Raw genomic sequence first — 14,602 nt, 5'->3', positions numbered from 1 at the left:
GGGCAGGGACTGGCCAGGTGGGGAGGGGGGGTGGGGGCGGGGACTGGCCAGGTGGGGAGCGGCGTGGCTGCTGGTGGGGGGGGGGGGCTGCCTGGCTGTTGGGGGTGCGAGGGGACTGGCCAGCTGGGGAGCGGCGTGGCTGCTGGTGGGGGCAGGGGGGGCTGCCTGACTGTTGGGGGTGCGAGGGGACTGGCCTGGCTGCTGGTGGGGTGGGGGGCTGCCTGGCTGTTGGGGGTGCGAGGGGACTGGCCAGCTGGGGAGCGGCGTGGCTGCTGGTGGGGGGGGGGGGGGCTGCCTGGCTGGTGGGGGTGCGAGGGGACTGGCCAGCTGGGGGCACGACACTGGTGGGGGGAGGCTGCCTGTCATGGGGGCTCCCGGAGAGGCACTGATTGTCCAGACGAGTGTGTCCTGGCCCCAGGGGGCTGTGGGGCTCTGGGCCCTGGGGAAAGGGCAGTGGGGGGGAAGCCCAGCCCCAGCTGTCCTGTCCCAGCCCCCTGCCCCCCTCGGCTGGGTCTCCCCCCTCCCCAGCTGCACTGCCTCCCCCGCAGGCCCTGGGCCAGATCGGGACGGCCCCCCCGCTGAAGATGCACGTGGACTGCATGACCTCCCAGAAGCTCATCCGCCTGCCAGGTACTAGGGGCTCCCGGCAAGAGGAGCGGGCGGCTGGGGGCTCTTCCCCTGGCAGGGAAGCAGTGGGGAGGGGCAGCAGCGTGTGTGTGTGTGTGTGTGTGTGTGTGTGGTTCCCCCCCTCTCCCCCCGCAGGGAGCCCAGGGTAAATCCGGGTGGGGAGGGGAGGCGTCTGCGCCCCCCCAGTCAGTGAGAGTCCCTGGCCTGAAGCAGCTGCGCAGCCAGGGCCCTGTCGGCCGGGGACTGGGCCCCGCCTGTGGGCTCCGGCAGATTCGGGCCCGTCCTGCCCTGGGGGGCGGCTGTGTGGCCTGACTGGTGCTGCTCGGCCCCCTGGGATCCCCACCGCGTCCCTGCGCCATGGAGTGGGGGCTCCAAGCCGGCCGGGCTCGGGCTGCTCACGGGCACCATTCCCTAGGCTGGTACTAAGGCGTCCCGGGTACCCGGCGTTCTGGTACTTGCAGGATGGCGTGACCCCGGCGTACGGTGCGTGCGAGGGGGCGGCCGTACCGGCCAGCGGACAAACCGCGAGAAGCAGGACTGTCCGGGTTCACGCTGGCCCCTGGGCCTGCCCCCGCCCCCGTCGAGTCCTGAGGCCAGCGGCCCCTGCCCTGACCCCTCTCCCCCCCAGGGCTGGTCGACGTGCACGTGCACATGCGGGAGCCGGGCGGCACCCACAAGGAGGACTTCGCCTCGGGCACAGCGGCCGCCCTGGCAGGGGGCGTCACCATGGTGTGTGCCATGCCCAACACCCGCCCCGCCGTTGTCGACGCCAGCTCCTTTGCCCTGGTGCAGAAGGTGAATGCCCCTGCCCCCTCCCCATAGCTGCTGGGCAGAGACCCCCTTTGCCGGCCCCCCGAGCTGCTGTGCAGAGACCCCCCTTGCCGGCCCGCTGAGCTGCTGTGCAGAGACCCCCCAAGCCAGTCCCCATAGCTGCTGTGCAGAGACCCCCCTTGCTGGCCCCCTGAGCTGCTGTGCAGAGACCCCCCCCAGCCAGTCCCCATAGCTGCTGTGCAGAGACCCCCCTTGACAGCCCCCTCAAGCCCCCCTGAGCTGCTGTGCAGAGACCCCCCCCCCCCCGGCCAGTCGGCCCCCTGAGCTGCTGTGAAGAGACCCCCCCCCGGCCAGTCAGCCCCCTGAGCTGCTGTGCAGAGACTCCCCGCCCCGGCCAGTCCCCTGAGGGGCTGCGCAGGGCCCCCCCTTGGCCGGCCCCCCTGAGGTGCCACACAGAGTCCCCCCGACACCCCAGCCCACGCACCCTCCCTGCCCTGGCAGGTGCCACTCAGAGACACTCCCGGGCATGGAGCTGGCAGCGCCAGGCCTGCCTCAGCCCCCTGGGGAATGTCGTATGGGCCATGTGGGCCCTGCAGCTGCTGGAGGATCTGGGGATGGCGCCTGTGCTGGGGGGCCCTGTGGGGGAGCTGCGGGCTCAGGGGGCCGATCCACATGCTGGCCCAGGCCCGACTTGGCACCCCATCGTGGGCCTGTCTCCCTGCAGCTGGCGGAGGCGGGCGCGCGCTGTGACTTCGCCCTGTACCTGGGGGCCACGTCCGACAACGCCGGCTCCCTGGGCCCCGTGGCCGGCACAGCTGCCGGGCTCAAGATGTACCTGAACGACACCTTCTCCGAGCTCAAGATGGACAACGTCTCGCTGTGGATGGAGGTGGGTCCTGCGGGAAGGGCTGGGGGTCCAGCCCCGTTCCTGGTGCCAGCAGCACAGCGCCCACCGGGGACTGAGGGCCCAGCCTGCCCTCTGCATCTGCAGTGGGGACGCCCTCCTCCCCCAGCCTGCATTGCAGCCGCTGTCCTGTCCCCGTGTGCTGTGCTGTGCCCCCCCGACCCTCCCCCAGCACCGCTGTCCTGTCCCCGTGTGCTGTGCTGTGCCCCCCCGACCCTCCCCCAGCACCGCTGTCCTGTCCCCGTGTGCTGTGCCCCCCCGACCCTCCCCCAGCACCGCTGTCCTGTCCCCGTGTGCTGTGCCCCCCCGACCCTCCCCCAGCACCGCTGTCCTGTCCCCGTGTGCTGTGCCCCCCGACCCTCCCCCAGCACCGCTGTCCTGTCCCCGTGTGCTGTGCCCCCCGACCCTCCCCCCAGCACTGCTGTCCCTCTGTCCTGTCCCCGTGTGCTGTGCCCCCCGACCCTCCCCCCAGCACTGCTGTCCTGTCCCCGTGTGCTGTGCCCCCCCGACCCTCCCCCAGCACCGCTGTCCTGTCCCCGTGTGCTGTGCCCCCCCGACCCTCCCCCAGCACCGCTGTCCCTCTGTCCTGTCCCCGTGTGCTGTGCCCCCCGACCCTCCCCCCAGCACTGCTGTCCTGTCCCCGTGTGCTGTGCCCCCCCGTCCCTCCCCCCGCACCGCTGTCCTGTCCCCGTGTGCTGTGCCCCCCCGACCCTCCCCCAGCACCGCTGTCCTGCTGTCCTGTCCCCCTGTGCTGTGCTGTGCTGTGCCCCCCCGACCCTCCCCCAGCACCGCTGTCCTGTCCCCGTGTGCTGTGCCCCCCCGACCCTCCCCCAGCACCGCTGTCCTGTCCCCGTGTGCTGTGCCCCCCCGACCCTCCCCCAGCACCGCTGTCCTGTCCCCGTGTGCTGTGCCCCCCCGACCCTCCCCCAGCACCGCTGTCCTGTCCCCGTGTGCTGTGCCCCCCCGACCCTCCCCCAGCACCGCTGTCCTGTCCCCGTGTGCTGTGCTGTGCCCCCCCGACCCCCCCCCAGCACCGCTGTCCTGTCCCCGTGTGCTGTGCCCCCCCGACCCTCCCCCAGCACCGCTGTCCTGTCCCCGTGTGCTGTGCCCCCCTGACCCTCCCCCAGCACCTCTGTCCTGTCCCCGTGTGCTGTGCCCCCCGACCCTCCCCCAGCACCGCTGTCCCTCTGTCCTGTCCCCGTGTGCTGTGCCCCCCCGACCCTCCCCCAGCACCGCTGTCCTGTCCCCGTGTGCTGTGCTGTGCCCCCCGACCCTCCCCCAGCACCGCTGTCCTGTCCCCGTGTGCTGTGCTGTGCCCCCCCGACCCTCCCCCAGCACCGCTGTCCTGTCCCCGTGTGCTGTGCTGGGGCCCCCCGACCCTCCCCCAGCACCGCTGTCCTGTCCCCGTGTGCTGTGCTGTGCCCCCCCGACCCTCCCCCAGCACCGCTGTCCTGTCCCCGTGTGCTGTGCGCCCCCGACCCTCCCCCATACCCGCTGACCTTTCCTGGTGTGCTGTGACCCCCTGTCCCTCCCCCAGCTCGTCTGTCCTGTCCCCGTGTGCTGTGCCCCCCCGACCCTCCCCCAGCACCGCTGTCCCTCTGTCCTGTCCCCGTGTGCTGTGCCCCCCCGACCCTCCCCCAGCACCGCTGTCCCTCTGTCCTGTCCCCGTGTGCTGTGCCCCCCCGACCCTCCCCCAGCACCGTTGTCCTGTCCCCGTGTGCTGTGCCCCCCCGACCCTCCCCCAGCACCGCTGTCCTGTCCCCATGTGCTGTGCCCCCCCCGACCCTCCCCCAGCACCGCTGTCCTGCTGTCCTGTCCCCAGGTGCTGTGCTGTGCCCCCCCGACCCTCCCCCATCACCACTGTCCTGTCCCCGTGTGCTGTGCCCCCCTGACCCTCCCCCAGCACCACTGTCCTGCTGTCCTGTCCCCGTGTGCTGTGCCCCCCCGACCCTCCCCCAGCACCACTGTCCTGTCCCCGTGTGCTGTGCCCCCCCGACCCTCCCCCAGCACCGCTGTCCTGTCCCCGTGTGCTGTGCCCCCCTGACCCTCCCCCAGCACCACTGTCCTGCTGTCCTGTCCCCATGTGCTGTGCCCCCCCGACCCTCCCCCAGCACCGCTGTCCTGTCCCCGTGTGCTGTGCTCTGCCCCCTCAAACCCTCCCCCCCGTGTCCCGCCAGTCTGTCCTGTCCCGTCCCCCTCCCCCTCCCCAAGCTGTGCTCTGCCCCCGGCATTGCTGTCCGTCTGTCCTGTCCCCGTCCCCTGGTACAGCTGTCGGTTCCCCCAGCACTGCTCTCTCCCCCCAGCACTTCGAGCAGTGGCCGAGGCACCTGCCCATCGTGGCGCACGCGGAGAAGCAGACGGTGGCGGCGATTCTCATGGTGGCCCAGCTGTACCAGCGCCCTGTGCACATCTGCCACGTGGCACGCAAGGAGGAGGTGGGGCGACCTGGGTGGGGGCAGTGTCGTCCTCGGAGCTGGGGGGCTGGGGGGTGCGCTGGGGGGCCGGGAGAGGTTGTAGGAAAAGGCCCGGTTGGGCAGAGGTAGGTCTTAGCAGCACGATGAACCTCAGTGTGAATTGGCTTTTGTGAGCTCCCAGAAACACCCCCCCCCCCCCCGCCCCAACCTGCCCCATGGCTCCTCATCTGCCCTGCAAAGCCCCGGCTGGGTACCTGCCGTGCTCCCGTGCCGGCGCCCCCCACGGGCTCGGCAGTCCGCCCCCAGCGGCTGCAGGGACTCGACAGTGCGCCGGGGTGGGGTGGGGTGGGGTGGTATTTCCACCCCTCGTGATGGAGTTAAACCGACCCGGTGTCGTCGTGTAGCCCCGGCCTGGGGAAAGCCCCAGAGGGCTCTGGCGCTGGCTGGGCGGGTTACCTAGCGACTCCCAGCTCACTGCAGAGCCGCTGGGCCCCGCCGGGAACCCCCGAAACCTGTGTGTTAATGTGGGGGTGGCAAACGCTGAGCGAAACGCAGCGCGCCTGGGCCATGGGGGGCCCCGTCTCCCCTCGGCCTGGGCCCTGTGGGGTGGGGGGGTCACGGACTCACAGGACTGGTGCGTTCTCTCGGCTCCGTGTGGCCCCGGAGGAACCCCCCAGCGTGACAGCCTTCCGGGAAGGTGGCTCTCTTGCCGAGGGTCGGCCCTCAGGCCCTGCGCCTCCTGGGACCGTACCTCAGCCGTGGAACCCCCTCCCCTCAGGGAACCCCCTCCCAGGGAGCAACGTGTCCTCCCCCCGCCTGCAGGGACTCTCAGCCAGGGTAGCACAGGAGCCCAGTCCAGGCAGGTCTCAGGCCTGGCCAGTGTCAGCCCAGAACATCCAGGGGGGCTCTGGCTGCTCTCCCCTCCTGCCAGCTGAGCCCCCTATATCCCCTCCCCCACCAGCTCCTCCCCTGTCCTTTGTCTTCGGTCCCAGGCAAACAGGCCGCCTGAGCCTCCCCCCCCCCCCCCCTGCTGGGCAGGTCCCCGGGCCCCTCTCTCCTCAGCCCATTGTTCTCCCACTGGCCAGAACCACCTGGCTCCCAAGCTGCCCGGGTCACCAGTCACTGGGTCCCCAGGCTGTGTCTGGGGTCCCGGCTGCTAGGCAAGGTCACACCTGGTCCTCTGCAACCCCCCTTCCACCCCCTCGCAACACATGCAGCACCCAGGGAAACTGAGGCACGCACTGTGTTCATGCAAAACACTAAGAAAATCCCCAACTTGGTTGCAGGGAGGATGGAGGAGGAGGATCTGGGATGTGGGGGTTGGGATGGGGGACGGTGTCTCACCCTCAGCCTGGCCTGCAGATCCTGATCATCAAGGCTGCCAAGCAGAAGGGCATCCAGGTGACGTGTGAGGTGGCGCCGCACCACCTCTTCCTGTGCCAGGACGACATTGGCCGCATCGGGGAGGGGCGCGCCCAGGTACGGCCCATGCTGGGCACCCGTGAGGACCTGGAGGCGCTGTGGGAGAACATGGACACCATCGACTGCTTCGCCACAGACCACGGTGAGGGGGGCCGTTCGAGAGCGCTGGGGCACCAGCTGGAGTGTCCTGGCACCCGTGGGACCTGGGATCCAGGGCCTGGCCCTGGCCCCAGGACGGGCATTGGTTGGGGCAGGGACTGGGACATGGGGCCTTTCCCCACTAGGGGGCACCGGCTCCCATCCCGCCCCAGGGCAGGGGACTGGCTTGGGGGTGGGGAATGGGGCACAGGGCCTGTCCCTGCTCTGGGGCACCGGCTCCCATCCTGCCCCAGGACGGGCATTGGTTGGGGCAGGGACTGGGACATGGGGCCTTTCCCCACTAGGGGGCACCGGCTCCCATCCCGCCCCAGGGCAGGGGACTGGCTTGGGGGTGGGGAATGGGGCACCGGGCCTGTCCCCGCTCTGGGGCACTGGCTCCCATCCCGCCCCAGGGCAGGGGACTGGCTGGCTGGGGGGGCGGGAGGGGGCGAGGAATGGGACCCGGGGCCTGTCCCCACTTGAGGAGTGGGTAGTGGGACCCGGCACCTTGGGCCAGTACCAAGTGAGTCCGTTGGTCCCTCCCAGCTGATGCCGACGGAGCTGGTGGACGTCTGGGCAGGGGCCTGGCTGGCCTCTCGCTCCAGGCCGGGCACTGGGGGGAGCTGGCCCTGCAGGGGGTTCACACGTGCAGTGAGAGCGTGGGGCTTGCCCCAGGTCCCTCAGCCTCACCCCATGGAGCCCTCCCTGCGGGGGAGGAGGGGCAGGGCCCCCTGAGCACCTCCTTTGTGCCCATAGCTCCCCATACGATGGAGGAGAAGCAAGGGAAGGAGCCAGCCCCGGGCTACCCCGGCCTGGAGACCATGCTGCCCCTGCTGCTGACGGCCGTCTCCGAGGGGCGCCTCGCCATCGAGGATGTGGTCAAGCGCCTCTACGAGAACCCCCGCAAGATCTTCTCCCTGCCCGCGCAGGACGACACCTACATCGAGGTGGGGGTGTGCCCAGTGGGGGGTCGCGCCCCCTGGGAACGGCGCTGGCCTGGGCCCTGGGGACTCCGGGGGAGCTGAGGAGCAAATGGCTGGGCCCTGCCGAACAGCTGCCAGACACGAGAGCCCAGCCGGAGCCTGGGCCTGGCGTGGTGCTGCTGCCCCCCTGCCCCGCCACCTGCCCTGCCCCATCCGCCCTCCTGGGCCTGGCCCCAATGCGCTGCCTGCCCTCCCCGGGCCCAGCCCCACCCTGAACAGCTGCCAGACACCAGAGCCCAGCTCCACCCCAACGAGCTGCCAGCCAGAGCCCAGACCCAACCCTGATGTGCCACCCACTGTCCCTGGGCCAGCTCCCAACCCCAGCCTGACTCGGCTCTGCCCCCCGGCCAGGTGGACCTGGAGCACGAGTGGATCGTCCCCAGCCACATGGCCTTCAGCAAGTGCCAGTGGACGCCGTTTGAGGGCATGAAGGTGAAGGGGACGGTGCGGAGGGTGATCCTGCGTGGGGAGGTTGCCTACATCGACGGGCAGGTAAGGGCTGCGGGGGGGGGGGGCGCCTCGGGGGTGACCTGAAACACTGGGCTGTGCTGCTGAGTGAGGGGTGGGGCGAGTCAGCTGGTGCGGAGCCCAGCCCCCCACGACCTCCCCCCATCTCAGCCCGAGTCTCGGCTCCCTCCCCACTGAGTGTCTGTGTCCTGCAGGTGCTGGTGCCCCCTGGCTACGGCCAGGACGTGAGGAAATGGCCCACGGGGGCAGTGGCTGTGCCGCCTCCTGCCCCAGCCAAGGAGACTCTGAAGGTATGTGTGGGGGGGGGGGGGCTGCCAGGCTGTCACTCACATCTCCCTGTGCGGGGGAGGAGCCTGCCAGTGCCCTGATCCTGTCTGCCTGGTGATGGGCGTGGGGCTGGAGTGGGGGCACGGAATGGCCAGGGCGCCGGGAGGAAGCAGCATGTGGGATTGGGGGTCTGGCAGTGTGGGGGGAGGTGTGGGGGGGGGACGGGGACGGGCGGGGCAGGGCAGTGCCGGGGGGCATTCCCCATGCCCAGTGCCAGCAGCACTGACCCCTCCTCACCACCCCACGGCGTTGCAGACCCCCGAGCGCCCCCGGCACACGGTGCAGAGCGAGACCCTGCGTAGCCGAGCGTCCAGCCCCCGGCGAGCGGGGCCCGTGGGAGACGGGCGCTTCCACCTGCCACCCCGCATCCACCGGGCCTCGGACCCCGGCCTGCCAGGTGAGGCACATGTGGGGCTGGAGCAGCGGGGCCAGGCGCTTCCCCGCCCCAGGGCTCTGGCTGAGGCCCCTGTGCGAATCCAGCCCCTCCCCTGGAGCCACATGGAATGTGCTGGGGCGGAGCCTGCCCGGAGTGACCTGAGCAGCAGCCAATGAGTGTGTGTGTCGCCCCCCCAGCCCCAGGGTGTCCTTGGGAGGGGGGATGGGCTCCAGCTGGAGGGGGGGGTGTCTCAGCGCCGCCCAGTGCCAGCTGCTCATACTGAAGCTCCTGTTCCTGCCCCCCACCCTCCCACGGGATCCAGGCCTCCCCACTGGTGCCCTGGGGGAGGTGGCAGAGATGGGGCAGTTTGTGCCTCCATCCCTGACTGAGCTCTGCCCCCGGCACCTCCCGGACTCCCCTCCCCGGGCAGCGAGGGGGGTCCCAGCGCTCTGCTCCCGCGCCGGCCCCCTGTGCGCGTGTCTTGCTGGGCGTGGGACCAGCCCCCCAGCTCCCCTCCCCGGGCAGCGAGGGGGGTCCCAGCGCTGTGCCAGCACTCTGCTCCCGCGCCGGCCCCCTGTGCGGGTGTCTTGCTGGGCGTGGGGCCAGCCCCCCAGCTCCCCTCCCCGGGCAGCGAGGGGGGTCCCAGCGCTGTGCTCCCGCGCCGGCCCCCTGGGCGGGTGTCTTGCTGGGCGTGGGGCCAGCCCCCCAGCTCCCCTCCCTGGGCAGCGAGGGGGGTCCCAGCGCTGTGCTCCCGCGCCGGCCCCCTGTGCGGGTGTCTTGCTGGGCGTGGGGCCAGCCCCCCAGCTCCCCTCCCCGGGCAGCGAGGGGGGTCCCAGCGCTGTGCCAGCACTCTGCTCCCGCGCCGGCCCCCTGTGCGGGTGTCTTGCTGGGCGTGGGGCCAGCCCCCCAGCTCCCCTCCCCGGGCAGCGAGGGGGGTCCCAGCGCTCTGCTCCCGCGCCGGCCCCCTGTGCGGGTGTCTTGCTGGGCGAGAGACCAGCCCCCCAGCTCCCCTCCCCGGGCAGCGAGGGGGGTCCCAGCGCTGTGCTCCCGGGCCGGCCCCCTGTGCGGGTGTCCTGCTGGGCGTGGGGCAAGGCCCCCAGCTCCCCTCCCCGGGCAGCGAGGGGGGTCCCAGCGCTCTGCTCCCGCGCCGGCCCCCTGTGCGGGTGTCCTGCTGGGCGTGGGGCCAGGCCCCCAGCTCCCCTCCCCCGGGCAGGCTGGGCTCTTCCTGGTGCTGTTTCTGTTGGGTGCCCCCCTCCCTCCCCCGGCACTGTGTCCCGCATGGAGCCAGCTGGGCCAGAGCAGGCAGGTTTCAGCGTCCCCAGGGCGCCCAGCCCATCCCCCTCCCGCTGCCTAGAGAAGGGCGGGGCCCCAGGGTGCCCGGGAGCCTCCCCGGGGCCGAGTGGTGCTGTGCTCGCAGCCGGCATGTCTAACCGTGTTGTGTGTTCCCACACGCCTGTCGCCAGCCGAGGACGTGAGAGAAAAGGTCACCAAGAAGGCCACCGAGCCAGGTTTGTCCCGTCCCACGTGGGGTCTGGGGACCGAGGTCCAGCGAGGTGGGGCCAGGCTGGGGCCCCGAGGGCCAGGGAGAGATGGTCTGAACCATCTGCCCAGGGGCCGGCGTGGGTCGCCAGATGCTGCTCTCGGGGGCAAGGGCAGCTGTTGCCGTCCCCAGGAATGTGCTTCAGGGGTCGCAAGGCCCCCTCCCCAACCCCAGGCTGCGGGCTGGTTGGTGACTGCCCCATCAGTGGCTGTGTACGCAGCTCCCCACTGGCCTCCCCCGCCCCCCGGGCCGGGGCCATCCCCTGGCTTAGCCCCAGGAGCTGGGCAGGTGGGGGCTGCAGGCCATGCTCTGGGGTGGGCGGGCGGGTGTGAGCCTCGGGCTGTGCCATGGGGCAGGGGTAGGGGGCAGAGCCGCCCCTCCTGCCACGCGGCTGGTGGGATGTCTCCCTCCTGCCCCATGGCCCCGGCGCTCGCTGATGCCTGCGCTTGGTGCTGTAGATCTGGCTGTGACCCAGGACAGCTGCTGCTACCCGCCGGGGCTGCTGCCCAGACAGACGTCGCCCCCGAGCGCGCCCCACCCACAGACCTCCCCCCTGCTGCACCCCCTCGTCGGGCAGCACGTCCTCTCCGTCAAGCAGTTCACCAAGGAGCAGGTAGTGTGCAGGGAGGGGCGGCTGGGGGCTCTCCCCGGGGAACAGGGCTGGGCTGGGGAACGCACGCGCCCCCGGCTGAACGCGCTCTCATTCCAGATGTCCCACCTCTTCAACGTGGCGCACAACCTGCGCATGCTGGTGCAGAAGGAGCGGAGCCTGGACATCCTCAAGGTGAGCCAGGCCGGCCGGGCACTGTGCGGGGAGGGCTGGAAACGCGGATCCTGGCCTCACTGCGGGGCAGGATCGGGCTGGGGGCTGGGGGGGGGGGGGTTGTGATTGGGGGGCTGGGGTGGAGGATTGGGACCTTCCTGTGGGGGAGCTGGGGGGATCGGAGCCCTGCCGTGGAGGGGGCCTCACCATGCTCACGGTCTCCCCTCCCCTGCAGGGGAAGGTCATGGCCTCCATGTTCTACGAGGTGAGCACCAGGACCAGCAGCTCCTTCGCGGCGGCCATGTACCGCCTGGGGGGCTCCGTCCTGGCCTTCTGCGAGTCCATGTCCTCGGCCCAGAAGGGCGAGTCCCTGGCCGACTCGGTGCAGACCATGTGCTGCTACGCGGACGTGCTGGTGCTGCGCCACCCCCAGCCGGGGGCTGTGGAGGTGAGGGGCCCCAGGGAAGCAGGGGCCAGCAAGGGAGGCAATGGGGGGGATGGGTTGTGGCTGGGCATGAGCTTCCCCCCCCTTCCCCCCGCTGAGCCCCGTAGGGTGGGAGGGAGATGGACTACCCGTGCCTGGGGGCGGGGGGATGGGCTGCAGCCACGCTGAGCCCCGTGGAGCGGGGGCGGGGGAGGGGGGTTGCGGCCACGCTGGGCCCTGTGGATCGAGGGGAGGGGGGTTGCGGCCATGCTGGGCCCCGTGGATCGGGGGAGGGGGGATGGGCTGCAGCCACGCTGAGCCCCGTGGATCAGGGGCGGGGGAGGGGGGTTGGGGCCACGCTGGGCCCTGTGGATCGAGGGGAGGGGGGAGGGGTTGCGGCCGCGCTGGGCCCCGTGGATCGGGGGAGGGGGGACGGGTTGCGGCCGCGCTGGGCCCCGTGGATCGAGGGGAGGGGGGATGGGTTGCGGCCGCGCTGGGCCCCGTGGATCGGGGGCGGGGGAGGGGTTGCGGCCGCGCTGGGCCCCGTGGATCGAGGGGAGGGGGGTTGCGGCCGCGCTGGGCCCCGTGGATCGAGGGGCGGGGGGGGAGGGGTTGCGGCCACACTCGGCCCCCCCCGTGCCCCCCCCCTGCCCAGCCCGTGTCTCGTTTGCAGCTGGCTGCCAAGCACTGCCGGAAGCCGGTGATCAATGCCGGGGATGGCGTCGGGGAGCACCCCACGCAGGCCCTGCTGGACATCTTCACCATCCGCGAGGAGCTCGGCACCGTTAACGGCATGACGGTAAGGGGGCCGGGCCGGGCGCCCCCACACTGTGCCAGGCTGGGGGCTCAGGCCTGTCTGGGCAGGAGGAAGGGGGGTTTGCTGCGCTGGGTCTCGGCTCTGACCCCCCCCCCCCCCGGGAGTCCCCTGCGAGCGCTGCCCCCTGCTGGCCGGGCTCCAGGGTGCGGCTCTCTCTCCCCAGATCACCATGGTGGGGGACCTGAAGCACGGCCGCACGGTGCACTCGCTGGCCTGTCTCCTGACGCAGTACCGCGTCAACCTGCGCTACGTCACGCCCCGCGACCTCCGCATGCCCGCCGACATCATCCACTTCGTCGCCTCCAAGGGCATCAAGCAGGTGAGCCCGCCCCCACGGTGCCCCCGCCCCCACGGTGCCCCCTGCCCCGCCCCGCGCTAACGCCCTCCCCTCCCCTCCCCAGGAGGAGTTCGACAGCCTCGAGGAGGCTCTCCCCGACACGGACGTGCTGTACGTCACCCGCATCCAGAAGGAGCGATTCGACTCCGTGCAGGAGTACGAGGCGGTGAGTGTCGGCGCTGCCCCGCAGGGCCTGCGAGCTGCGTCCGCTCTGGCCCTGGGCTGGGGCTTGGCTTGGCTGCGGCAGCCTTGCTGTGCCTCTAGGCCCCTACATTGCTGCCCAGGGGATTGCAAAGGATGGAGCGGGGTGACTGGGTGGGGGGTGACCAGGTGGGGGAGGTGGCACGGCCCACGGGGGCAGTGGGGTGACCAGGTGGGGGGAGGGTGTGGCACCTGGACCCCGGGGCCAGTGGGGTGACCAGGTGGGGGTCCCGGGAGCGGTAGGGCGCTGGGGCGGCCGTGCCAGGCAGGAGCAGTGATGCCCGTGGTCCTGCCCATCCTTGGGGTGCTAACAGCCTCTCCCCCCGGCCAGTGCTTCGGGCAGTTCATCCTCACCCCACACATCATGACCAGGGCCAAGAAGAGGATGGTGGTCATGCACCCGCTGCCTCGTGTCAATGAGATCAGGTGAGGGGCGCTGGGCTGGGGGCTGTGGCTCCGGGGTCCCTTCCCCCCGGCGGGGGGCTCCCCAGTTCCTAGCAGTGACTCTCCCCTTGCTCCCTAGTGTGGAGGTGGACTCGGACCCCCGGGCAGCCTACTTCCGCCAGGCTGAGAACGGCATGTACATCCGGATGGCACTGCTGGCCACGGTGCTCGGCAGGTACTAGGCCCCCCGCCTGGGCAGTGCCAGCTGCGGCAGGAACCCCCGGGCTCCAGACCTGGTTAGCGATGGACGGACCCACGGACGGACCCGGCTCCTCCCCCTACCCCATGCGACAGGGCCTGCGCCGAGCAAGGCCTCCCTCTGCCCCAGGGGGCTGGGGCTGGGCAGCGGGCAGGGCCATGCCAGCTGGCTGGTTGAGGCTCAGAACGGGTCATACTTGTATCATTCCAGGGGCAGATCAGCCTGCATGTGCTGTGGGGAGGGAGTGATGTGGGGTGCGCTGCCCCTTCCCCAGACTCTGGGGCTCCCAAGCTCCCTAGTATCTGGGTTGAGGTGGCACCTGCTGGCTTCCCGGGTACCTGTCCTCCTCCAGCCGGGGTCCGGGGCTGGCTCCCTTCGGCGGCTGGTGGAGTCCAGGCTGTTCCCCGGCCCTCCTGGGCCACGGTTCATTGTGACGGTTCCTAGCCCGCCCCCAGGAGAATCTCCCTTCCCAGCATGGGCATGTTCTGTGGCTCCAGCTAACCCCGGCCCCCCCTGGCCTCCTCGGCCCCCCCCCCCCCGCGGCTGTGGCGCCCCAGTCACAGGGGTCAGGGGGCTCTTTTCCCCTGGTCTCCCCCTTTCCTCCACTTGCTGAGCAGCCCCCGTCTCTTGTAGCAGGAGTTTGGTCACCCCCAAGCCGTGTCCCTGGGTGTGAGCCTGGCCTTGAGCACAGTGAGGGGCAGAGCACGTTCTGCCCTGCTGGCCCCATGGCAAGGGAGGGGGGTGAGCGGCATCTGTTCAGCGACTTTTCTACACCCACCACTGTGAACTGAATGGCTTTCCTTGGGTTTAATAAACTGAGCTGGATGCACCCCCTGCCCGTGTGGTCTGTGCGGAGGAGCCGGTGGGCCAGGCCGGCCGCCGCTGGGTGGTGCTCGAACGCTCGGCCTGAGTGCGAGCCCGGGGGTGAGTTCGTGCTGCAGCCAGCTCCGGCCAAGAAAAGGCACGTGCAGGAACGCGGCCAGGAAACTCCTGTTCCAGCCCTTGGGGTGAATGCAGCGAAGCCGCGAGTGCAATGACACGGCGCAGGGCCCTGTTTAGTCACAGAGGGATGGATGGAGAAAAGCAACGGGGTGAAGGGGAAGGAGCGGTGAACGGGGGTTACGCACCACAGGGCCCCCAAGCCCAGCGGTGCGAGTGGGCCAGGGCCAACATGGGGCAATGGGCAGGAGTCCTGGGCGTGGTGCCAGTCGAGCAGTGAGGTTGGGTGCTAGTAATTGTCCTCCAGTGATGATGCTCCTGCCACTCTCCGTAACCCCCCCCCCCGTTGTCCCCAGTCACAGGCCCCAAGCTCCACCCGCTCTGGGCAGCGGCGAGATGGGGGCAGGGGGGCTGAGCCCTGCATGGGATGTCCCCGGGGAGGGGCGCAGGGCCTCAGCCTGGTTCCAAGCTCGTGTAGGGTCCGACTGGCCCCAGAGTTAGGGGTTTG

The 14,602-nt window shown here is 71.3% G+C and overlaps 1 protein-coding gene across 1 annotated transcript in view; it reads left to right on the top strand.

Annotated features, from left to right (window-relative positions):
• The window catches only part of CAD (carbamoyl-phosphate synthetase 2, aspartate transcarbamylase, and dihydroorotase), a 50,242-nt gene extending 36,258 nt beyond the window's left edge, over positions 1-13,984 (top strand). The window contains exons 27-44 of the mRNA XM_045010264.1: positions 549-630; positions 1,256-1,422; positions 2,123-2,287; positions 4,606-4,737; positions 6,079-6,280; positions 7,033-7,223; positions 7,611-7,751; positions 7,922-8,017; positions 8,310-8,451; positions 9,894-9,938; positions 10,429-10,583; positions 10,680-10,754; positions 10,969-11,181; positions 11,831-11,956; positions 12,138-12,293; positions 12,376-12,477; positions 12,844-12,938; positions 13,036-13,984. Of these exons, the coding sequence (XP_044866199.1) occupies positions 549-630; positions 1,256-1,422; positions 2,123-2,287; positions 4,606-4,737; positions 6,079-6,280; positions 7,033-7,223; positions 7,611-7,751; positions 7,922-8,017; positions 8,310-8,451; positions 9,894-9,938; positions 10,429-10,583; positions 10,680-10,754; positions 10,969-11,181; positions 11,831-11,956; positions 12,138-12,293; positions 12,376-12,477; positions 12,844-12,938; positions 13,036-13,138 (2,388 nt within the window). The 3' untranslated portion in view covers positions 13,139-13,984. The remainder of the gene's footprint in view (positions 1-548; positions 631-1,255; positions 1,423-2,122; positions 2,288-4,605; positions 4,738-6,078; positions 6,281-7,032; positions 7,224-7,610; positions 7,752-7,921; positions 8,018-8,309; positions 8,452-9,893; positions 9,939-10,428; positions 10,584-10,679; positions 10,755-10,968; positions 11,182-11,830; positions 11,957-12,137; positions 12,294-12,375; positions 12,478-12,843; positions 12,939-13,035) is intronic.
• Positions 13,985-14,602: the final 618 nt, after the last annotated feature.

This window comes from Mauremys mutica, chromosome 3, assembly GCF_020497125.1.
Source record: "Mauremys mutica isolate MM-2020 ecotype Southern chromosome 3, ASM2049712v1, whole genome shotgun sequence".
Lineage (NCBI taxonomy): Eukaryota > Metazoa > Chordata > Testudines > Geoemydidae > Mauremys > Mauremys mutica.
Note: the sequence above shows the minus strand (reverse complement) of the source record. Positions and strands in the feature narration are given on the sequence as shown.